This window comes from Haematobia irritans, chromosome 1, assembly GCF_050003625.1.
Source record: "Haematobia irritans isolate KBUSLIRL chromosome 1, ASM5000362v1, whole genome shotgun sequence".
Lineage (NCBI taxonomy): Eukaryota > Metazoa > Arthropoda > Insecta > Diptera > Muscidae > Haematobia > Haematobia irritans.
Genome location: NC_134397.1, coordinates 55,236,728 through 55,262,398, shown reverse-complemented (window position 1 = coordinate 55,262,398; position 25,671 = coordinate 55,236,728). Strand labels below are relative to the sequence as shown.

The window sequence follows — 25,671 nt, the reverse complement described above, 5'->3', positions numbered from 1 at the left end:
TAACAAAGTTATTGTGTTCTGTTTTTCTTTGTCTGTTTTCCCAACGAACTGCCAATAATTCTAGGCACGTTCACAATGTCTTTAGGCGCGATTCATGAAAATTCTGATTGAATATTTTAAATATTTTCCATCCGTCAAGAAGGAAAAATCTCTCTTCTCTCCCTCACACTCCAAAAGATATGAGACCCAGTAAAGGTGTCTTTTTACAGAATTCATTTAATATGAATAGGGATAAACCATGAGATAAATGAAAAAAAAACTTGAAAATGGTTCGTAACAAATTTAATAAGAGGATTTTAATTAGAGTAAATCAAATTGAAATTTAAACGAGTCGAAGTGCTCTATGGCGAACATTTTCTGTGAGGGTGTAATCAACCTTTATTGGCTTTCAGGAAAAGTGTAATTTAATGTATTAGGCAAAATATATTAAAAATTTTGAAATTTAAATTGAGAAATGGGGAGAGCATACTTCTTTTAAATACAAGCGGTAAGGAAACGATAATAAACTTATGGGAAAGAATTTTTTTACGATACTCATGCTGAAAATTTTGGCCACTCCCTTAAAGTAATATGTCTTTGAAGTAATTAAATTTTTCATTAATTCCAAAATGATTTTTTGGTTTTGAAAATGTAAGCCCTTCTCAGAAAACTAGAAAAAATGTGGGTAAAACCTCTCATAAGAGGATACCCACTGTAGCCTAAATTTGGTCCATATTTTAGTTTTAATATAGCCAACCTCTCACTACAATCGTTCACTTTTTAGAGGAGTCCGGTTTTCAGAGTGTCCAAGATGGAATTATTGTATTAAGTTCTTAGAAATATGGTACCACTTATTTCTAGAAGAGCCTGTCATTTATAAAATTCCTCTTAAAATGGACACTTTTCATTAACACTCTACTCGTCAGTTATGCTCCAATTCAATTTTTAATGCGGCCTAACTCACTTAACACTGTGACAATTCCATTAAGAAGGTTGCTATAATGACCAATGGGAATTAATTAATTAATCACGTTTTCTTCATTCGCCCTGTTCTCCAACCTTGTGCGGTATTAACAGAGAAAGAAATGAAAAAAACTTCAAACCACAACAACACCAAAAGAAGACATAATTTTTTCAACGTTTTATTTCTATAGAAAATTTTGTCAAAATTTTATTGCTATAGAAAATTTTCTCAAAATTTTATTTTTGGAAAAAATTTTGTTAAAATTTTATTTCTTCAGAAAATTTTGTCAATATCTTATTTCTATAGAAAATTTTGTCAAAATTTTATTTCTATACAAAATCTGATCAAAATTTTATTTCTATATAAAATTTGATCAAAATGTTATTTCTGTGAAAAATTTTGTCAAAATTTTATTTCTATAAAAAATGTTATTTCTATAGAAAATTTTCTCAAAATTTTCTTGCTATAGAAAATTTTGTCTAATTATTCTTGGTATAGAAAATTTTGTCAACATTTTATTTCTATAAAAAATTTTCTTAAAAATTTCCTTGCCGTAGTAAATTTTTCAAAATATTATTTCTAGAGAAAATTTTCTCAACATTTTATTACTATAGAAAATTTTATCAAAAATTTTATTTGTATAGAAAATTTTCTCAACATTTTATTTCTATAGAAAACTTTATCAAAAATTTTAATTTTATAGAAAATTTTGTCAAAATTTTATTTCTATACAAAATATGATCAAAATGTTATTATTATGTAAAATTTTGTCAAAATTTTATTTCTATAGAAAATTTTGTCAAAACTTTATTGCTATAGAAAATTTTGTCAAGCATTTATTTGTAGAAAATTTTGTCAAAAATTTATTTCTATAGAATTTTTTGTCAAAATTTAATTTCTATAGAAAACTTGGTCAATATTTTATTTATTTCTATACAAAATGTTATTTCTATAGAAAATTTTCTTGCTATAGAAAATTTTGTCTAATTTTTCTTTCTATAGAAAATTTTGTCAACATTTTATTTCTATAAAAAATTTTCTTAAAAATTTCCTTGCGTAGAAAATTTTTCAAAATATTATTCCTAGAGAAAATTTTCTCAACATTTTATTTCTGCAGAAAATTTTCTTAAAATTTCATTTCTATAGAAAATTTTATCAAAAATTTTATTTGAATTTCTATATTTTGTCAAAATTTTATTTCTATATAATATTTGATCAACATTTTATTTCTATACAAAATTGTACATATTATTATGTAAAATTTTGTCAAAATTTTATTTTATAGAAAATTTTGTCAAAATTTTATTTCTATAGAAAATTTTGTCAAAACTTTATTTCTATAGAAAATTTTGTCAAGAATTTATTTCTATAGAAAATTTTGTCAAAATTTTATTTCTATAGAAAATTTTGTCAAACATTTATTTATATAGAAAATTTTGTCAAAAATTTATTTCTATAGAAATTTTTGTCAAAATTTAATTTCTATAGAAAACTTGGTCAACATTTTATTTCTATACAGAGTTTGATCAAAATTTTATTTCTATAGTAAATTATCTCGAGATTTTATTTCTCACTTTCTTAAACGTTTATTTCTATAGAAAATTTTGTTGTCAATGTTTTATTTCTATAGAAAATTTTGTCAACATTTTATTTCTATAAAAATGTTTGTCAAAATTTTATTTCTATAGAAAATTTTATCAATATTTTATATCTATAGACAATTTTGTCAAATTTTAATTAATATTTATTTATTTCTTTCTTTTTATAGCAAATGTTGTCAAATTTTTCTCAAAATTTTATCTCTATTGAAAATATTCTCAAAATATTATTTCTATAAGAATTTTATCAAATTTTATCAAAAAATGTTTTATTTGTATAGAAAATTTTGTTAAAATTTTACTTGTATGGAAAATTTGATCAAAATTTGATTTCTATACAAAATGTGATCAAAATGTTATTTCTGTGATCTAATTTGATACGATTGGATATGAGTAGATCCGAAAATGGTAAAATCTAATCATATATAATTACTATGGAATTAGAACTGATCAGATCTCAATATTGGTCAAGATCTAATGTCTTAGATATAATTATATCTATCCATATATATATAGTTGGATCTGATATTAGATCTCGTCATATGTGGAATTATATATAATTATATCTAATTCTGTCTCATAATATCTGGGTAAATCTGCTTAGATCTAAAGGGTCCAATTTTGAGATATAACCATATCTAATTAGATCCTCCAATTTTTAAACGGGTATACAAAATTTTATTTCTATAGAAAATTTTGTCAACATTTTCTTGTTATAGAAAATTTTGTCAAATTATAGCAAGAAAATATAGAAAATTTTGTCAACATTTTATTTTTATAAAAAATTTTCTTAAAAATTTCCTTGCTGTAGAAAATTTTTCAAAATATTATTTTTAGAGACAATTTCCTCAACATTTTATTTCTGTAGAAAATTTTCTAAAAATTTCACTTCTATAGAGAATTTTATCAAAAATTTCTATAGAAAATTTTGTCAAAATTTTATTTCTATAGAAAATTTTGTGAAAATTTTATTTCTATAGAAAATTTTGTCAAAATTTTATTTCTATAGAAAATTTTGTCAAAATTTTATTTCTATAGAAAATTTTGTCAAAAATGTATTTCTATAGAAAATTTTGTCAAAAATGTATTTCTATAGAAATTTTTGTCACAATTTAATTTCTATAGAAAAATTTCTTGCTATAGAAAATGCTAATTCTTCTTGCTATAGAAAATTTTGTCAACATTTTTTTTCTATAAAAAATTCTTAAAAATTGCCTTGCCGTAGAACATTTTTCAAAATATTATTCCTAGAGAAAATTTTCTCAACATTTTATTTCTACAGAAAATTTTCTCAAAATTTCATTTCTATAGAAAATTTTATCAAAAATTGTATTTGAATAGAAAATTTTGTCAAAATATTATTATTATGAACATTTTTTCAAAATTTTATTTCTATACAAAATTTGATTAAAATTTTATTTTTATCTAAAATTTTGTCAAAATTCTATTTTTATAGAAAAATTTGTCAAAATTTTATTTCTATAGAATATTTTGTCAAATATTTATTTATATAGAAAATTTTGTCAAAAATTTATTTCTATAGAAAATTTTGCCAAAATTTTATTTCTATAGAAAATTTTGTCAAAATTTAATTTCTATAGAAAACTTGGTCATCATTTTATTTCTATACAAAGTTTGATTAACAGTTTATTACTATAGAAAATTTTGTCAAATTTTATTTACAAAACATTTTTGTCAAAATTTTCTTTCTATACAAAGTTTGATCAAAATTTTATTTCTATAGTAAATTTTCTCGAGATTTTATTTAAAATTTTCTTAAACGTTTATTTCTATAGACAATTTTTTTGTCAATGTTTTATTTCTATAGAAAATTTTGTCAAAATTTTATTTCTATAGAATATTTTGTCAACATTTTATTTCCATAGAAATTTTATTTCTATAGAAAATTTTTTCAACATTTTATTTCTATAGAAAATTTTGTCAAATTTTAAATAATTTTTATTTAGTTCTTTTTGTAGCAAATGTTGTCAAAATTTTCTCAAATTTTTTTTTTCTATAGAAAATTTTCGCAAAATATTATTTCTATAGAAAATTTTCTCAAAATATTATTTCTATAAAAATTTTATTAATTTTCTTCAAACAAAGTTTTATTTGTATAGAAAATTTTGTCAAAATTTTTTTCTATACAAAATCTGATCAAAATTTTATTTCTATACAAAATTTGACCAAAATCTTATTTCTGTGAAAAATTTTGTCAAATTTGAATTTCTATAGAAAATTTTGTCAATTTTTTTTTTGTTCTATAGAAAATTTTGTCAAAATTGTATCTCTCTAGAAAAGTTTGTCAAAATTTTATCTCTATTGAAAATTTTGTCTAAATATTATTTCCGTAAAAAAAATTGTGAAAATATTAGTTCTAGAGAAAATTTTCTCAACACTTTATTTCTATAGAAAATTTTATCAACAATTTTATTTCTATAGAACGTTTTATCAAAATTGTATTTCTATAAAAAATGTTATCAAAAATTTTATTTGTATAGAAAATGGTGGTAAAACTTTTATTTCTATACAAAATTTGATCAAAATGTTATTTCTATGGAAAAATTTGTCAAAATTTTATTTCTATAGAAAATTTTGTTAAACTTTTATTTCCATAGAAAATTTTGTCAAAGTTTTATTTCTATAGAAAATTTCGCCAAAGGTTTATGTATATATAAAATTTCGTAAAAATTTTATTTATATAGAAAATTTTATCAATATTTTACTTATATAGAAAATTTTGTCCAAATTTTATTCCTATAGAGCATTTTTTCCAAATTTTATTTCTATAGAAAATTTTCACAAAATTTTATTTCTTTGGAAAATTTTGAAAAATTTTATTTGTATAGAAAATTTTTTCAAAATTTTGTTTCTATAGAAAATTTTGACAAAATTTTATTTCTTTAGAAAATTTTGACCAAATTTTATTTCTAACGAAAATTTTGTCCAAATTTTATTTCTATCGAAAATTTTGTCAAACACTTTATTTCTATGGGAAATTTTGTCAAAATTTTTATTTCTATAGACAGTTTTGTCAAAATTGTATGTCTGTTGAAAATTTGTGAAGTCCCTCTTAGTTGCAGAGGAATATTATGCAAAATCTACCAAAACACCAAGAATTTTACCAATATACCACACAGTAAACAAATCTACCATTTCTGGGAAAATTCTACCAACTGTGGCACCAGTAATTCCCAATTTACTACCATATATTTTTTTACCGTTAAAAATAAAGCTTTCATTTATTTGCTATGTTAATTTAACATAATCTGCCATTAACATTTCTTTCTTAGTTTGTGTTTATATTTCCTTCATTATTTTCAGAGTATGTGAGAGAGATATACTCTCACTATTCAAAACATGTTAGTTACAGCATTCCCCCAATGTTATAAACATAGGCAACATTCACCTACATTCATGGAGCAAATACAGCGGCAAATCTTTGAGATACATCATCTTAACATACTCACTTGTCGTACATAATTGTTGTTGTTGTGGTTTTGTTCTTTTTCGTATGGCAAGCGGAGGCTTTCTACACAGCTGTTCTATCATTTTGTTCATTAATGGGGCATTTAGTTTAGCCGTGGTCTTGTGAGAGAATGGTTGTAGTCTCGTAAACGTGAGTTTTTAGATTCTAGTGTTTGAGCTTTTTTTATTTGAATTTTTTTCCAAAGTAAAGGTAAATTCAATTGAAGAATGAAATAAAAAAAATCCGGTTTTTTTTGTAGTTTTTTTGCGACTTTTTTCTATTGAATTTAAGTGTGAATGTGTCTTGAAAGTGTGGCCTTGCCGGCTTCCCAAAGAATCTATGAAGATTGATAATGATGAGTCAGACTGGAATTGAAAACAAAAAAATGGAGATGGCAAATCAAAAAAATTTACAAGAAATAAAGTGCTGAAGACAAGAAAACAATATTAAATCAAAAATTTTATGAAAACAAATACCTATGATGATAATGAAATTATACAAAATACCCCATATTGTATATAGAGAAGAAAAAAATGTGTTAAGTTTTTCAAGAGCTGGCTTATAAGTGGTGGGCGAATATTGTAATCAGTACTACAAGTGTTGGTGAAGGATGAAAATAATAAATTGCTTTAATTAAAAACACAAACAAGACAAAACAGAAATAAAAATAAAACCAAAAGCAAAAGCAAAAACAAATCTTACAAAAATTAAAGAAAAGGAAGATACGAAAATAAATTAAAAATTAATTAAAAATAATAATTAAATTAAATTACACAAATAAAAAAGTGTGGGATTTATTATGGACTATGAATGTTTTCGATATCATTTTCTTTTAATATTTTTAAAAATTGAAATCCTGGTTTTTAATTTAAAAAATATTTTAAAAACAATTAAATTAAACAAATTTATAAATTTATTGTGGACTATAGACATTTTATTTTTTTTTTATTTTTTAAATTTCCATCTTTGTTTTGAACACTTTCCCTCTTTCAAGCATGTACTTGTTGTGCTCACTTTAGATTCTTGCTAAAGTGAAATCCAAATTATTCTTGCTTAAATAAATAATATTCATCAAAAATTAATTTAAAAAAATAAATAAATTAAACAAGTGTGGGATTTATTATATGAATGAATATGAATATTTTCGATGTCATGGTTTTTAATTATAAAATATATTTTAAAAACAATTAAATTAAATTAAACAAATTTATAAATTTATTGTGGACTATAGACATTTTATTTTTTTTTTTTAATTTCCATCTTTGTTTTGAACACTTTCCCTCTTTCAACCATGTTCTTGTTGTGCTCACTTTAGATTCTTGCTAAAGTGAAATCCAAATTATTCTTGCTTAAATAAATAATATTCCTCAAAAATTAATTAAAAAAAAAATAAATAAATTAAAAAAGTGTGGGATTTATTATCCCGTGTAAAAATTGGTGGATCTGGCCAGATATTATTAGATCTTCTGCCATATCTGATTAGATATGATAGTATATGTAGGCAGATCTGGACAGATCCGAAAAATGGTAATATCTGATCAGATCTAATTCTAAAGGAATTAGATCTGACCAGATCTCAAATTTGGCCCACATCTAATTATATCTAATTTGATATAATTAGATGTTAATATATCTAATTATATATAATTTTATTTACAAATTTCCAAAATTAGTGAAATTACAGTAATTAATAAAAAAGATTTATTTAATGGTTTTATAATGAAAAGAGTATTTAATATTATAAGTTGGATCAAACATATGTACATTATATGTAAGTCTAGGTATAAAAGTCTACGAATTAAAAAAAAACAATAGCAGCAAAAACAAAATATATATACATAGCCACCAAGGGTTCTGGCATTTAAATTTACCAAGGCGTTAGTACATTGCTCTCTGCAAACATTTCTTTAAATGAGTCTCGCAATTCCTTTATTTGACTACTCGGTATGAAAACTCTGAAAAATATAAAATATACAGAAGAATTATCAGTCTAACATATTTAAAGATATATTTGCAAATAATACATATACTTACCAAAATTTGCTTCTCGTACCCAATAATTTAAACCAGCGCTGTATTGAATGGTTTGTGCGAAGCTCCAAATACCATACTATGAATAATTGCACGGGAATGTATCCGGTTCACAATCCAAACCATCTCCAAATTTGTATTCTTTTTGAAATTGGATAATACTTCCTTCTATCGCAACTTCGGATATGGCCTGGTCACAAATCTTTACATTGCTCCGCTGTCTTCTTTTAATCTTTTCCTGGACTACCACAAATTCATCCTCCTAAAACAGAGAAAATATTCAATATATAAAAATAGGAACAAAACAATAAACTTACCTTCTCATACTCCTTTATCTTCCTCGAAAAATGAGATTTTTATATGAAATAAAAATATGAAACTCGCATTATCAAATATTTGATATATTTTTTTTCAAATTTAATAACAACAGGCGTTGCTAATGGTGATAGTTATGGGGTTACATTTTTGAAAACAAAAAGACAGTTGTGTCTGAAAGTTAAGCATTTTATGAAGACACTTCAAAATGATATTTAAAAGGGTTTCTTGAAACTGTCACAACATATAAAGATTGTTTGGTTATGTTCACCACTTGTTTGATGTGCGAAACATACGTGCTTGTAACCAAGTATATCACGTTAGTATTCTCGTAACAAACACATTATTTTTACACACAAACATATTCAAATATTTTTTTATCCGTGTTACACAGCTGGTTCATGATTTAACGCGATATATATAATTAGATATGGAGCTATATATAGTATATATAATTAGATATGATGTCATATATGAAGATATATAATTAGATCTTACCAGATATGACTGATATAAATAGATATAACAACATATATAATGAGATCTTGAATCAGATCTAATCATATATAGCACTATACATAACATATCTCCGTAGATCTATTTATATCTACAACCATATCTGAGCAGATATAATTATATATAATTTGATATTATTAGACATGATTAGATCTCTCAATTTTTACACGGGATGGAATATGAATATTTTCGATGTCATTTTAATTTATTTTTTTATTTTAAAAATTGAAATCCTTTTTTTTTTAAATAAAAAATTATTAAATAAATTATACAATTAAAGGATTTATTATGGACTAGATATTTAAAATTTTTTCAGTTTTTAAATTTCCATCCATGGTTCCCTCTTTCAACCATGTACTTGTTGTGCTCTCTTCTGATTCTTGCTAAAGTGAAATTTTGCAAATCAAAATTATTTTTGCTTAAAGGAATAAAAATCTTCAAAAATTAATTAAAAAAAAAATATTAAATTAAACAAGTGTGGGATTTATTAGGGAATATTTTAATTTTAATTTTTTTTAATTGAAATTCTGGTTTTAAATTAAAAATTTATTAAAAAATAATTAAATTAAACAATTAAAGGATTTATTATGGACTACAGACATTTAAAATTTTTCATTTTTAAAATTTCACTCTTTGTTTCTAACATATTTCCTCATAAAACCATTTGTTTTGAACACTTTCCGTCTTTCAACCATTTACTTGTTGTGCTCACTTTAGATTCTTGCTAAAGTGAAATTTTGCAAATCCAAATTAGTTTTGCTTAAAGGAATAATATTCTTCAAAAATTAATTTAAAAAAATAAATAAATTAAACAAGTGTGGGATTTTTATTATGGAATATGAATATTTTCGATGTCATGGTTTTTAATTAAAAAAAAAAATATTTTAAAAACAATTAAATTAAATTAAATTAAACAAATTTATAAATTTATTGTGGACTATAGACATTTTATTTTTTTTTTTTTATTTTTTAAATTTCCATCTTTGTTTTGAACACTTTCCCTCTTTCAACCATGTACTTGTTGTGCTCACTTTAGATTCTTGCTAAAGTGAAATCCAAATTATTCTTGCTTAAATAAATAATATTCCTCAAAAATTAATTTTAAAAAATAAACAAATTAAAAAAGTGTGGGATTTATTATGGAATATGAATATTTTCGATGTCATTTTAATTTATTTTTTTTTATTTTAAAAATTGAAATCCTGGTTTTTAATTAAAAATATATTTTAAAAACAATTAAATTAAATTAAACAAATTTATAAATTTATTGTGGACTATAGACATTTTATTTTTTTTTATTTTTTAAATTTACATCTTTGTTTTGAACACTTTCCTTCTTTCAACCATGTACTTGTTGTGCTCACTTTAGATTCTTGCTAAAGTGAAATTTTGCAAATCCAAATTATTTTTGCTTAAAGAAATAAAATTCTTCAAAAATTAATTAAAAAAAAATAACTAAATTAAACAAGTGTGGGATTTATTATGGAATATGAATATTTTCGATGTCATTTTAATTTATTTTTTTTATTTTAAAAATTGAAATCCTTTTTTTTTTTAAATAAAAAATTATTAAATAAATTATACAATTAAAGGATTTATTATGGACTAGATGTTTAATTTTTTTTTTAAATTTCCATCCATGGTTCCCTCTTTCAACCATGTACTTGTTGTGCTCTCTTCTGATTCTTGCTAAAGTGAAATTTTGCAAATCCAAATTATTTTTGCTTAAAGGAATAAAAATCTTCCAAAATTAATTAAAAAAAAAATATTAAATTAAACAAGTGTGGGATTTATTAGGGAATATTTTAATTTTAATTTTTTTTTAAATTGAAATTCTGGTTTTACATTAAAAATTTATTAAAAAATAATTAAATTAAACAATTAAAGGATTTATTATGGACTACAGACATTTAAAATTTTTCATTTTTAAAATTTCACTCTTTGTTTCTAACATATTCCCTCATAAACCATTTACCTTGTTCTCATTTTAGATCCTTGAGAAAGTGAAATTTTGAAAATCCAAATTATTCTTGCTTAAAAAAAATATTTGAAAATTAATTTAAAAAATAATTAAATTAAACAAGTGCGGGATTTATTTTTTTATTTTTATTTATATATTTAAAATCATAATGAAACCAAACTCAATAAATACAAATAAACAGGTGATATAGGTGCTAACAACATAGGTTTTCGACCTTGCGGGATTTATTATGGACTATAAATATCTTGGTTTTTAAATTAAAAATTTATTAAAAAATTTAATTAAATTAAATTTAAAAAAATTAGGAATTTATTATGGACAAAGGACAATATTTCAATATTTTATTTTTTTAAATTTCGTTGTTCCTAACACTTTTCCTCTTTCAACCATTTACTTCTTGTTCTCATTTTAGATTCTTGATAAAGTGAAATTTTGAAAATCCCAACCATTGTTGCATGCGTTTTTAATTTTTTAAAAAATAAAAAATCTCTATAATTTCACCATCTAATTAAACCTACCTTGAAACACACGCACACCCCATCTATAAAACCACAGAATCGTCCAAGCATACACGAAATCGTCTACAAAATGAGGTGAGAAGTTTTTATTTTTGTTTTTTTTTATGATTTTTTTGTTTCATTTCTTTAATTTGTCCTTAATTAAATGTCGCCTAGTACGTGCATTTTCATTTGCTTTCATAGAATTTAATTTATTACGCTTGGCATATTGTCAGCATATTTACCGCATAGTTTTCAAGTTCAAGTTCGTTCATCCCCTCCATTGGTTGTCTGGGCAGTCTTAGTATGTAACCCAAATTTTCAAAAATTTTTGCACACAAAGCCAAAATATCATCATCACCCATAAACGCCAATAAATCGAGAAGCATTTATTTATTGTACATACTATTCATCTATATGATATTTTCATAATACAATATTTGTGTTTTGTATAATAGATGTATTTTTTACTCTTTTTTGGTATGTATGAAAAGCCACAAAATAATAATTTAATGTTCAATCCATCAAATATTCGTTACGGCAAGTCCACCAATGGGGAGTTCACCGTCCAAATACCAGGAAAAAAATATTAAAGTAAAAATACGAGATTTTTTAAAATATTTGAGAATTTTTATTGAGAAAAAAATTGTAACAGACTGACAATCGAAAATTTAAGCAACATATGGAAAAAACCACTCGACTTTTTACTCAATCCATGAATCGGTCCAATTTTTTGATTCCTCATAAGAACGCAAATACTCATCAGAGGCATGACTGAGTAGCCATATGTTGAGGCATGACTGAGTAGCCATATGTTTTAAATACCCTTCACAACTACTGTGGTACAGGATATAATAAGTTTGTGCAGTAAAATTTTAACAAAATTTTCTACAGAAACAAAATTTTCTATATAAATAAAAAAATACAACATTTTCTGTAGAAAAAAAATTACAAAATTTTCTATTGAAATAAAATTTTGATAAAACTTTCTATAGCACTAAATTTTGACAAAAATTTTTATAGAAATAAAATTTTGACAAAATGTTCTCTAGAAATAAAATTTCAACAAAATGTTCTATAGAAATAAAATTTTGACAAAATGTTGTATAGAAAAAAAAATTTTGAAAAAATGGTCTAAAGAAATAAAATTTTGACAAAATTTTCTATAGAAATACAATTTTGACAAAATGGTCTAAAGAAATAAAATTATGACTAAATTTTCTACAGTAATAAAAATGTTAACAAAATTTTTATAGAAATGAAATTTTGACAAAATTGTCTATAGAAATAAAATGTTGGCAAAATTGTCTATAGAAATAAATTTTTAACAAAATGTTCTATAAAAATAAAATTTTGACAAAATTTCTTAAACAAAAGCAATTTGACAAAATTTTCTATAGCAATAAAAATTTTGACAAAAATTTCTTAAACAAAAGCAATTTGACAAAATTTTCTATAGCAATAACAATTTTGACAAAAATTTCTTAGACCAAACCAATTTGACAAAATTTCCTGTAGAAATAAAATTTTGAAAAAATTGTCTATAGAAATAAAATGTTGACAAAATTTTCTATAGAAATAAAATTTTTACAAAACTTTTTTTCGAAATAAAATTTGTCTATAGAAATAAAATTTTGACAAAATTTTCTATAGAAATAAAATTTTTACAAAACTTTTTTTAGAAATAAAATTTTGACGAAAATTTCTTAGACCAACCCAATTTGTCAAATTTCCTCTAGAAATAAAATTTCGACAAAATTTTCTATAAAATAAAATTATGACAAAATGTTCTATAGAAATAAAAATTTTGACAAAATTTTCTATAGGAATAAAATTTTGACAAAAGTTTCTATAGAAATAAAATTTTGGCAAAATTTTCTATAGTAATAAAATTTTGACAAAATTTTCTACAGAAATAAAATTTTGACAAAATTTCCTACAGAAATAAAATTTTGACAAAATTTCCTACAGAAATAAAAATTTTCATTCGTTTTGTTTTGTTATTGTTAGTTTTGTTCTTTAATCATTGTTGTTGTTTTTCTGATTTCAGCTTAAAACCATGCATTGACTAAACTACAAGTGTAGCTTAACCAACAGAGGAATAGAATGTTTGTCAAATTTATTTGGGCAAAGCCCTATAGACGGCAAGATGGTTGGATGGACGCACATTTCGGAATTACGACATTCCTCATCAGCATCCTCTACTGAGAAAACTATCAACCAATTTTCAGAATAAATTCAGGCAGTTCATTAAACCCAACAATGAACCACACTTGAACCTTCCGAAAAAAGGTTTTACATGATAGCCGGCTTTTACCGAAAAAAATTCGTCCAAACATATCTCTTTTCCTTTGCCACCGTCAAATCATCGAATTGAGTGCAGTTGACTGGGTTTATTTTGAGCGTGCTTCCTCTTTTTTTCATTCGTTTTGTTTTGTTATTGTTGGTTTTGTTCTTTAATCATTGTTGTTGTTTTTTGATTTCAGCTTAAAACCATGCATTGAATAAACTACAAGTTTAGCTTAACCAACAGAGGAAAAGAATGTTTGTCCAACCATCTTGTAGTCTATAGAGCTTTGGCCAAATAAATTTGACAAACATTCGTTTCCTCTGTTGGTTAAGCTACACTTGTAGTTTAGTCAATGCATGATTTTAAGCTGAAATTAAAAAAAGAACAACAATGAAATAAATTTTTTTTTAAAAGAATTTTCTATAGAAATAAACATTTTGACAAAATTTTCTATAGAAATAAAATTTTGACAAAATTTTCTATAGTAATAAAATTTTGAACAAATTTTCTATAGAAATAAAATTTTGAAAAAATGGTCTAAAGAATAAAATTGTGACAGAATTTTCTATAAAAATTAAAGTGTGACAAAATTTTCTATCAAAATGAAAATATGACAAAATTTTCTACTGTAATAAAAATTTTACAAAATTTTCAATAGAAATAAAATTTTGACAAGATTTTCTATAGAAATGCAATTTTGACAAAATTGTCTATAGAAATAAAATTTTGACAAAATGTTTTATACAAAATAAAATTTTGACGAAATTTTCTATAGATATACAATTTTGACAAAATTTTCTATAGAAATAAAATTTTTAACACAATTTTCTATAGAAATAAAATTTAGGCAAAACTTCTTAATCAAAAACAATTACAAAATTTTCTATAGAAATAAATTTGACATAAATTTCTTAGACCAACCAATTTGCCACATTTTCTGTAGAAATAAAATTTTCCAAAAATTTTCTATAGAAACAAAATTTTGCCAAAATTTTCTATAGTAATAAAATTTTGAAAAAATTTTCTATAGAAATAAAATTTTGACAAAATTTTCTATAGAAATAAAATTTTGCCAAAATTTTCTATAGAAATAAAATTTTTAACACAATTTTCTATAGAAATAAAATTTAGGCAAAATTTCTTAATCAAAAACAATTACAAAATTTTCTATAGAAATAAATTTGACATAAATTTCTTAGACCAAACCAATTTGCCAAATTTCCTCTAGAAATAAAACAAAATTTTCTATAAAATAAAATTTTGACAAAATTTTCTATAGAAATAAAATTTTGACAAAATTTTCTATAAAAATAAAATTTTGACAAAATTTTCTATAGAAATAAAATTTTGTCAAAATGTTTTATAGAAATAAAAAGTTGGCAAAATTATAAAAAATTTTGTCAAAATTAATAAAATTTTCCCAAAATTTTCTATAGAAATAAAATTCTGCCAAAATTTTCTATAAAAATAAATTTTTCACAAAATTTTTGCGAAATAAAATTTCGACAAAATTTTCTATAGAAATAAAATTTTGGCAAAATTTTCTATAGTAATAAAAGTTTGGCAAAATTTTCTATAGTAATAAAATTTTGACAAAATTTTCTGTATAAATAAAATGTTTCCAAAATATTCCATAGAAATAAAATTTTTAAAAAATTTTCTATAGGAATAAAATTTTGGCTAAACTTTTTATAATAATAAAATTTTGACAAAATTTTCTATAGAAAAAAAAAATTTACAAAATTTTCTATAGATATACAATTTTGACAAAATTTTCTATAGAAATAAAATGTTGCCAAAATTTTCTATAGAAATAAAATGTTGCCAAAATTTTCTATAGAAATATTTTTTTTTTTGCAGAATTTTTTATAGAAATAAAATTTTGTTGCAGAATTTTCTATAGAAATAAAATTTTTTTGCAGAATTTTCTATAGAAATAAAATTTTGACAAAATTTTCTATAAAAATAAAATTTTGACAAAATTTTCTATAGAAATAAAATTTTGACAAAATTTTCTATAGAAATAAAATTTTGTCAAAATGTTTTATAGAAATAAAAAGTTGGCAAAATTATAAAAAATTTTGTCAAAATTAATAAAATTTTCCCAAAATTTTCTATAGAAATAAAATTCTGCCAAAATTTTCTATAAAAATAAATTTTTCACAAAATTTTTGCGAAATAAAATTTCGACAAAATTTTCTATAGAAATAAAATTTTGGCAAAATTTTCTATAGTAATAAAAGTTTGGTAAAATTTTCTATAGTAATAAAATTTTGACAAAATTTTCTATATAAATAAAATGTTTCCAAAATATTCCATAGAAATAAAATTTTTAAAAAATTTTCTATAGGAATAAAATTTTGGCTAAACTTTTTATAATAATAAAATTTTGACAAAATTTTCTATAGAAAAAAAAATTTTACAAAATTTTCTATAGATATACAATTTTGACAAAATTTTCTATAGAAATAAAATGTTGCCAAAATTTTCTATAGAAATAAAATGTTGGCAAAATTTTCTATAGAAATATTTTTTTTTTTGCAGAATTTTTTATAGAAATAAAATTTTGTTGCAGAATTTTCTATAGAAATAAAATTTTTTTGCAGAATTTTCTATAGAAATAAAATTTTGACAAAATTTTCTATAAAAATAAAATTTTGACAAAATTTTCTATAGAAATAAAATTTTGTCAAAATGTTTTATAGAAATAAAAAGTTGGCAAAATTATAAAAAATTTTGTCAAAATTAATAAAATTTTCCCAAAATTTTCTATAGAAATAAAATTCTGCCAAAATTTTCTATAAAAATAAATTTTTCACAAAATTTTTGCGAAATAAAATTTCGACAAAATTTTCTATAGAAATAAAATTTTGGCAAAATTTTCTATAGTAATACAAGTTTGGTAAAATTTTCTATAGTAATAAAATTTTGACAAAATTTTCTATATAAATAAAATGTTTCCAAAATATTCCATAGAAATAAAATTTTTAAAAAATTTTCTATAGAAATAAAATTTTGGCTAAACTTTTTATAATAATAAAATTTTGACAAAATTTTCTATAGAAATAAAATTTTGACAAAATTTTCTATAGAAATAAAATTTTTACAAAATTTTCTATAGATATACAATTTTGACAAAATTTTCTATAGAAATAAAATGTTGCCAAAATTTTCTATAGAAATAAAATGTTGCCAAAATTTTCTATAGAAATATTTTTTTTTTTTTTGCAGAATTTTTTATAGAAATAAAATTTTGTTGCAGAATTTTCTATAGAAATAAAATTTTTTTGCAGAATTTTCTATAGAAATAAAAATTTTGACAAAATTTTCTATAGAAATAAAATTTTGACAAAATTTTCTATAGAAATAAAATTTTGACAAAATTTTCTATAGAAATAAAATTTTGTCAAAATGTTTTATAGAAATAAAAAGTTGGCAAAATTATAAAAAATTTTGTCAAAATTAATAAAATTTTCCCAAAATTTTCTATAGAAATAAAATTCTGCCAAAATTTTCTATAAAAATAAATTTTTCACAAAATTTTTGCGAAATAAAATTTCGACAAAATTTTCTATAGAAATAAAATTTTGGCAAAATTTTCTATAGTAATAAAAGTTTGGTAAAATTTTCTATAGTAATAAAATTTTGACAAAATTTTCTATATAAATAAAATGTTTCCAAAATATTCCATAGAAATAAAATTTTTAAAAAATTTTCTATAGAAATAAAATTTTGGCTAAACTTTTTATAATAATAAAATTTTGACAAAATTTTCTATAGAAATAAAATTTTTACAAAATTTTCTATAGATATACAATTTTGACAAAATTTTCTATAGAAATAAAATGTTGCCAAAATTTTCTATAGAAATAATTTTTTTTTGCAGAATTTTCTATAGAAATAAAATTTTGTTGCAGAATTTTCTATAGAAATAAAATTTTTTTGCAGAATTTTCTATAGAAATAAAAATTTTGACAAAATTTTCTATAGAAATAAAATTTTGACAAAATTTTCTATAGAAATAAAATTTTGACAAAATTTTCTATAGAAATAAAATTTTGACAAAATTTTCTATAGAAATAAAATTTTGACAAAATTTTCTATAGAAATAAAATTTTGACAAAATGTTTTATAGAAATAAAAAGTTGGCAAAATTATAAAAAATTTTGTCAAAATTAATAAAAATTTGACAAATTTTCTATAGAAATAAAATTCTGCCAAAATTTGCTATAAAAATACATTTTTAAAAAATTTTTGCGAAATAAAATTTCGACAAAATTTTCTATAGAAATAAAATTTTGGCAAAATTTTCTATAGTAATAAAAGTTTGGCAAAATTTTCTATAGTAATAAAATTTTGACAAAATTTTCTATATAAATAAAATGTTTCCAAAATATTCCATAGAAATAAAATTTTTAAAAAATTTTCTATAGAAATAAAATTTTGGCTAAACTTTTTATAATAATAAAATTTTGACAAAATTTTCTATAGAAATAAAATTTTTACAAAATTTTCTATAGATATACAATTTTGACAAAATTTTCTATAGAAATAAAATGTTGCCAAAATTTTCTATAGAAATAATTTTTTTTTTGCAGAATTTTCTATAGAAATAAAATTTTGTTGCAGAATTTTCTATAGAAATAAAATTTTTTTGCAGAATTTTCTATAGAAATAAAAATTTTGACAAAATTTTCTATAGAAATAAAATTTTGACAAAATTTTCTATAGAAATAAAATTTTGACAAAATTTTCTATAGAAATAAAATTTTGACAAAATTTTCTATAGAAATAAAATTTTGACAAAATTTTCTATAGAAATAAAATTTTGACAAAATGTTTTATAGAAATAAAAAGTTGGCAAAATTATAAAAAATTTTGTCAAAATTAATAAAAATTTGACAAATTTTCTATAGAAATAAAATTCTGCCAAAATTTGCTATAAAAATACATTTTTAAAAAATTTTTGCGAAATAAAATTTCGACAAAATTTTCTATAGAAATAAAATTTTGGCAAAATTTTCTATAGTAATAAAAGTTTGGCAAAATTTTCTATAGTAATAAAATTTTGACAAAATTTTCTATATAAATAAAATGTTTCCAAAATATTCCATAGAAATAAAATTTTTAAAAAATTTTCTATAGAAATAAAATTTTGGCTAAACTTTTTATAATAATAAAATTTTGACAAAATTTTCTATAGAAATAAAATTTTTACAAAATTTTGTATAGATATACAATTATGACAAAATTTTCTATAGAAATAAAATTTTGCCAAAATTTTCTATAGAAATAAAATGTTGCCAAAATTTTCTATAGAAATATTTTTTTTTGTGCAGAATTTTCTATAGAAATAAAATTTTGTTGCAGAATTTTCTATAGAAATAAATTTTTTTTGCAGAATTTTCTATAGAAATAAAAATTTTGACAAAATTTTCGATAGAAATAAAATTTTGACAAAATTTTCTATAGAAATAAAATTGTGACAAAATGTTTTATAGAAATAAAAATTTGGCAAAATTATAAAAAATTTTGTCAAAAGTAATAAAATTTTGACAAAATTTTCTTTAGAAATAAAATTGTGACAAAATTTTTATAGGAATAAAATTATGACAAGATATTCAGATTTTGTGTGAGCAATTTTAATTTAATTTTGGGGATGAAAATGCTCCAATTTGGGGACAAGAGCTAGAAAAATGCTGGCAACACTGCATCTAGGATTCCAATAAAATCCTCACATTCCATTTCCACAGCTCTGACCATGACAATATCCAAAAAATATTATGCAATATTAGCTTTACTTGATAGTTATCCTCAAATCAATAATTTTTTACCAATTAATTTAAATTGCCTGTTTAAAATGCTTAACAGACATTGGCGAACATGTTAGGAGTTTCAAGAGAAATTTCTCAAATTGTGTTTTATTGGGAGCCAACAAATTTTTGTTACCAATTAATTTAAACTATCTGTTCGAAACACTTAACAGACATGACCATCATTAACTTTTTATCCGCCAGAGACTTGTAGTAAAAAGCCCAACAGGTGTTCTGTTGTATTTGTTCATGTTTACATTGGCATATCTCCACCATATCTGCGAATATGTTGCCTCTACCAATACCCGCATGTGGGAGGATTATAACGTAAAGTTTGAATGGCATCACAAGTGGTACCACCAATTGAGAGTAGGCCCCCACTGTTATTTTAGCGAAAAATGGCATTGTTATCTGCCTTCAAAGTAGGCCATTTAATGTTTAAATATAAAAACTGATCTCTAGAGTGTAGGTCTCTTTGCGACCTTAAATGGGAGCTCAGGTGAAATTGCAAATAAACGATAAGATACAATCATGGCAAAAAGTTTTAAAAGAAGCTTAAGATATATTTCGTTTTCAAATAATTTTATGAGCCAGAAAAAAAGTTTTAAAAGAAAAGTTCCAAGTGACGGAGAAAATAATTTTATTTTAAAATTTGAGGATATAATATTTTAATGCTTTAACTAACTCCAAAAGCATTTATTAGAGACAATTGGCAATATGGAAATTTTAGGTTTTGGTTGCTTATATTTATTTCAATATATAAAAAAGTAACCACAATTCTTTCTAAATTAAAGAAATTTTAAAGGCTTTTGTGGTAAATCCCATATTTACCACTATGCGTCATTTTATAGTTTAAGCCAATATTTATGTATGCTCGTTGTTTTCAATGCTCTTTATTATTCATAGATTTGAAGACCACATAATTCTTAAGAAATTTTCAAAATAAATTTTATTTAACTAACACAAGTAAGAAACGCCTAAAGTTGGAAGGGACGGACTATATTATACCCTGCTCCTTATATATAAATTTCAATCTGAACCGATGTAGAAAAATTTTTTACACTTCTATAGCCTTCAAATTTAAACCGGCTAATGTCCTGAGTAAAACTAAGGGCTTTTTGGTCATATAAGTGCCGATTTATATGGGAGTCGGTTTGAACCAAATTTGGCAGTCGGGCGAAAGATACATTTGAACTGAACTGATTTCTTCCAAAACCAATATGGTTCTATTCTGACACAAAAACCCTACTTGAGCCAAGTATGAAATCGATTGGAGTAAAACCGTGAACTAGATAAAAATGTGTTCACAGGCAGACGGACATGTCTATATCGACTCAGGGGCACGGTTACCACAATTTGTAGAATTCTACCAAAAAATAGTCGATTTTGTACTGTTTGGTAGATTAGTAGAATTCTTGACGTTTTGGTAGATTTTGCAAAATATTCCTCTCCAACTAAGAGGTACTAGACATATTTCCTTTAGGAATAAAGATTTTCTAAACAAAAAAAATTGCAAAAATTTCCAAATTTCGACGTAATTTAAAAAAAAAAAATTGACAAAATTTTCTTTAGAAATAAAATTTTGACAAAATATTCAATAGAAATGTCGACAAAATTTTCCATAGACATAAAATATTGACAAAATTTTCTATAGAAATAAAATGATGACAAAATTTTCTATAGAAATAAAATTTTTTACAAAAAACATTTGAAAAAAATATTTATAGAAATACAATGTTGACAAAATTTTCTATAGAACTAAAATTTTGACAAAATTTACTATAGAACTAAAATTTAAACAAAATTTTTTGTAGAAAAAAAAAATCGACAAAATTTTCTAAGGAATTAAAATTTTCACAAAAAAAAATTCTATACAACTAAAATTTCAACAAAATGTTTTATAGAAAAAAATTACGACAAAATTTTCTAAAGAAATAAAATTTTCACAAAATTTTCTAAAGAAATAAACTTTTCACAAAATGTTCTAAAGAAAATAATTGTGAAAAAAATCTAAATCAAAAAAATTTGACCACATTTTTTAAAGAAATAACATTTTGAAAAATTTTCTAAAGAAATAAAGTTTTTATGAGAAAAAAATCATAAAAAATTAAAATAAAAAGGTCAACAATATCAACAACAAAGAAATAAAGTTTTGACAAAATTTTTTAAAGAAATAAAATTTTAACAAAATTTTCTTTAAAAATAAAATTTTGACAACATTTTTTATGATATAAAATTTTGACAAAATTTTCTAAATAAATAAACCTTTTTGAAGAAACAAAATGACAAAATTTTCTAACGAAAAAAATGGACAAATTTTTCTAAAGATACAAATTTTTCTAAAGAAATAGAATTTTAACAAAATTTTCTAGGTATAGAAAAAATTTTGACAAAATTTCCCAAAGAAATAAAATTCGACGAACTTTTCTCAATAAATAAAATATTGACAAAATTTTCTATAGAAATACAATTTTGACAAATTTTCTAAAAAAATAAAATTTTCAAAAAAAAAATCCCAAAATTTTTCTAAGGAAATACAATTTTGCAAAATTTGATATAAAATGCAGACAAAATTTTCTAAATAAAATAATTTTGACAAAATTTTCTAAAGACATAAAATTTCGACAATATTCTTATAGACATAAAATATTGACAAAATTTTCTTAGAAATAAAAATTTGACAAAATTTTCTATTAAAATAAAATCTTGACAAAACTTTCTAAAGAAATAAAATTTTGAAAAATTTTCTAAAGAACTAAAAGTTTGACAAAATGTTCTAAAGAAATAAAATTTTGACAAAATTTTCTATAGAAATAAAAATTTTACAAAATTTTCTATAGAAATAAAAAATTTACAAAATTTTCTATTGAAATAAAATTTCTTAATTTACAATTAATTATTATTCGAGCTATATGGACAAATTAGATTAAGGAAGTTGATTAATAGAACCATTGAAAAGAAAACGCCAGATACAAATCTATAGAAATAGAAATAAAATGTCGACAAAACTTTCCAAAGAAATAAAGGGTTGACAAAATTTTCCAAAGAAATAAACTTTCGACAAAATATTCCAAAGAAATAATTTTTTGACAAAATTTTCTATAGAAATAAAATTTTGCCAAATTTTCCATAGAAACCAAATTTCGACAAAATTTTCTAAAGAAATAAAATGTTGACAAAATTTTCTAAAGAAATCAAATTATGACAAAATTTTCTAAAGAAATAAAATTTTGACAAATTTTTCAAAAGAAATAAATGTAGAAATAAAATTTTGACAAAATTTTCCATAGAAATAAAATGTTGACAAAATTGTCAAAGAAATCAAATGTTGACCAAATTTTCTAAAGAAATAAAATTTTGACAAAATGCGGTATAGAAATAAAATTTTGACAAAATTTTCTAAAGAAATAAAATTATGACAAAATTTTCTGAGGAAATAAAATTTTGACAAAAGTTTCCATAGAAATAAAACGTTGACCAAATTTTCTAAAGAAATAAAATTTTGACAAAATTTTCTATAGAAATAAAAATTTGACAAAATTTTCTATAGAAATAAAATTTTGACAATATTTTCTATAGAAATAAAATTTTGAAAAAAATTTCTATAGAAATAAAATTTTGACAAAATGCGGTATAGAAATAAAATTTTGACAAAATTTTCTAAAGAAATAAAATTTTGACAAAATTTTCTGACGAAATAAAATTTTGACAAAATTTTCTGACGAAATAAAATTTTGACAAAAGTTTCCATAGAAATAAAACGTTGACCAAATTTTCTAAAGAAATAAAATTTTGACAAAATTTTTTATAGAAATAAAAATTTGACAAAAGTTTCCATAGAAATAAAACGTTGACCAAATTTTCTAAAGAAATAAAATTTTGACAAAATTTTTTATAGAAATAAAAATTTGACAAAATTTTCTATAGAAATAAAAATTTTACAAAATTTTCTATAGAAATAAAATTTTGACAAAATTTTCTATAGAAATAAAATTTTGACAAAATTTTCTATAGAAATAAAATTTTGACAAACTTTTTTATAGAAATAAAATTTTGACAAAATTTTCTATAGAAATAAAATGATGACAAAATTTTCTAACGAAATAAAATTTCGACGAACTTTTCTAAATAAATAAAATATTGACAAAATTTTCTATAGAAATACAATTTTGACAAATTTTCAAAAAAAAAATAAAATTTTGGCAAAATTTTCGAAAAAAAATTTACAAAATTTTCGTAAAAATAAATTTGACAAGTTTTTCTAACGGAAAAAAGTTTTGACAAAATTTTCTAAAGACATAAAATTTCGACAATATTTTTATAGACATAAAATGTTGACAAAATTTTCTATAAAATTTAAAATTTTCACAAAAGTTTCTATAAATACAATATTTTTAATTTCTACAATAATTTATAAACATAAATGGCTGACAAAATTTTCTAAAGAAAATAATTTTACAAAATTTTCTAAAGAAAATAATTTTACAAAATTTTCTAAAGACATAAAATGTTGACAAAATCTTCTATAGAAATAAAATTTTGACAAAATTTCCATAGAAATAAAATTTTGACAAAATTTTCTATAGAAATAAAATTTTGACAAAATTTTCTATAGAAATAGAATTTTGACAAAATTTTTTACAGATATAAAATTTTGTCAAAATTTTCTATAGAAATACAATTTTGACTATATTTTCTAGAAATTCAATATTTTTAAAAGTTTTAAGTTTTGTATTAGGTACTACTATCAAACTCCACTGTGAGTAAGTTCTCCCTTATTGTAAAAGTAGTAACTGAAACAACTAAAATAATTTTGATCAAAATCTTCAAAATAGGATTTTTTTTATTTGGTCGATTTTTGGAACAATTTTCTTAAAATGTTGATAAATTATTTTGGGCACGAGTGGCAACCGTTCCTATGGGACAGCTATGAGCTTTATTGCCAAAGATATGATGTATCTATCTCGTCTCTCTTCTTCCGTCACCAAAATTTTTCCAATTACAATTTTAATTAATTATTAAAAATGTATTCAAAAATTTTGTACCAGTTAATTTTTGAAATTGGTGTATGACAGAAAATTTTTTTCTGTATGAGTATCAATTTAGTAATTTACTTAAAATTATACACAGAAAATAGAACTACCAGTGTATAATCTAATCAGATCCCCCCAACTTTTGAGTTTTCTTATTTGTTTTTCAATTAAGAAATAATATTCTCCTAATTCTGAAACATCCTGCTAAACAATAAAATTTTGCCACAAAAAAATCTCCAATCAAATCTCTAATTACAAATCACTTAGACAAAAATCAAAAATTAGAAATTCATTTCATCATCAAATAAAATTAAATTCCCCTTCCCCAACAGTAAAATAGAGAATATTGCTCCCAAGACCTTAATGTTTATTTAGACTTAGATTTCGTTTAACTTTTGTCTCTACGGTCAAATAAAATTAGTCAAAGTTGAGAAGAAAATATATTAAAAACCAGCCGTGGCAGGGGAAAGTTTATTGGTGTTTGCTATTAGCAACTTTGCACCTCCTCTAAGGCAAAAAAAACACAAAGGGAGGAAAGAAATTTCCTTTATCTATTTTTTTTTTTTTCTCTTTGTATGTACATTCTCCATTTTTGCTACGAACTATATATAGTACTTCATACTATGGTAGTTAGTATTTAGTAGTTACTGCATTCCTTTGCTCCTGGTTCGTATTTGTCATTACTGGCCTCTATACTGCGGCCATTGGCAATTTGTTTTGTTGGCTAAAATATAGCCAGAACTTAACATGTTTCCATGTAACCCAAACATATGGACGCAACAAAAATCCTCAACCCTCAATTCCCATTAGCCTATAGGGGGAATAGTGTCAGATAGTGGAATATTTGACAAAGCGATTAAGTACGTTTTTATCCAAAATACCATTTATGAAGAAAGTCCTACGGGAATACATTTATTGGCCTAGATGGGAAACCGGAAGATTTGGTGGTCTAAGAAAATGCCATCAACTAAGGAACACATTTTTACTCTTCTTTGACTTCAATTCCCATGTAAGCGTAATTTTTACAAATATTTCCAGACTTAATCACATTGACCTTGCCCCACCCCAAAAACATTCATTTGGCATAAAATCACCCAACCACCCACAAAACAATTAAATTTTGTGATATCTTTTTCTCTTGTTTTTATTGTTTTTGTGGGCTGACATAGATGACACATTTTCTGT

The 25,671-nt window shown here is 22.0% G+C and overlaps 1 protein-coding gene across 7 annotated transcripts in view; it reads left to right on the top strand.

Moving 5' to 3' along the window:
* Positions 1 to 25,671, top strand: part of Esyt2 (extended synaptotagmin-like protein 2) — a 110,734-nt gene that overhangs the window by 30,096 nt on the left and 54,967 nt on the right. For 3 of the 7 annotated variants that reach the window (XM_075290380.1, XM_075290377.1, XM_075290379.1), the window contains exons 1-2: positions 6,113 to 6,220; positions 11,266 to 11,446. The exons of 1 other annotated variant lie outside the window; for it this stretch is intronic. In XM_075290380.1, the coding sequence (XP_075146495.1) occupies positions 11,442 to 11,446 (5 nt within the window). In that variant the 5' untranslated portion in view covers positions 6,113 to 6,220; positions 11,266 to 11,441. Of the gene's footprint in view, positions 1 to 6,035; positions 6,221 to 11,265; positions 11,447 to 25,671 lie in introns of those variants that run through there. 3 more of the 7 variants (XM_075290378.1, XM_075290382.1, XM_075290381.1) reach the window with 3 other exon arrangements.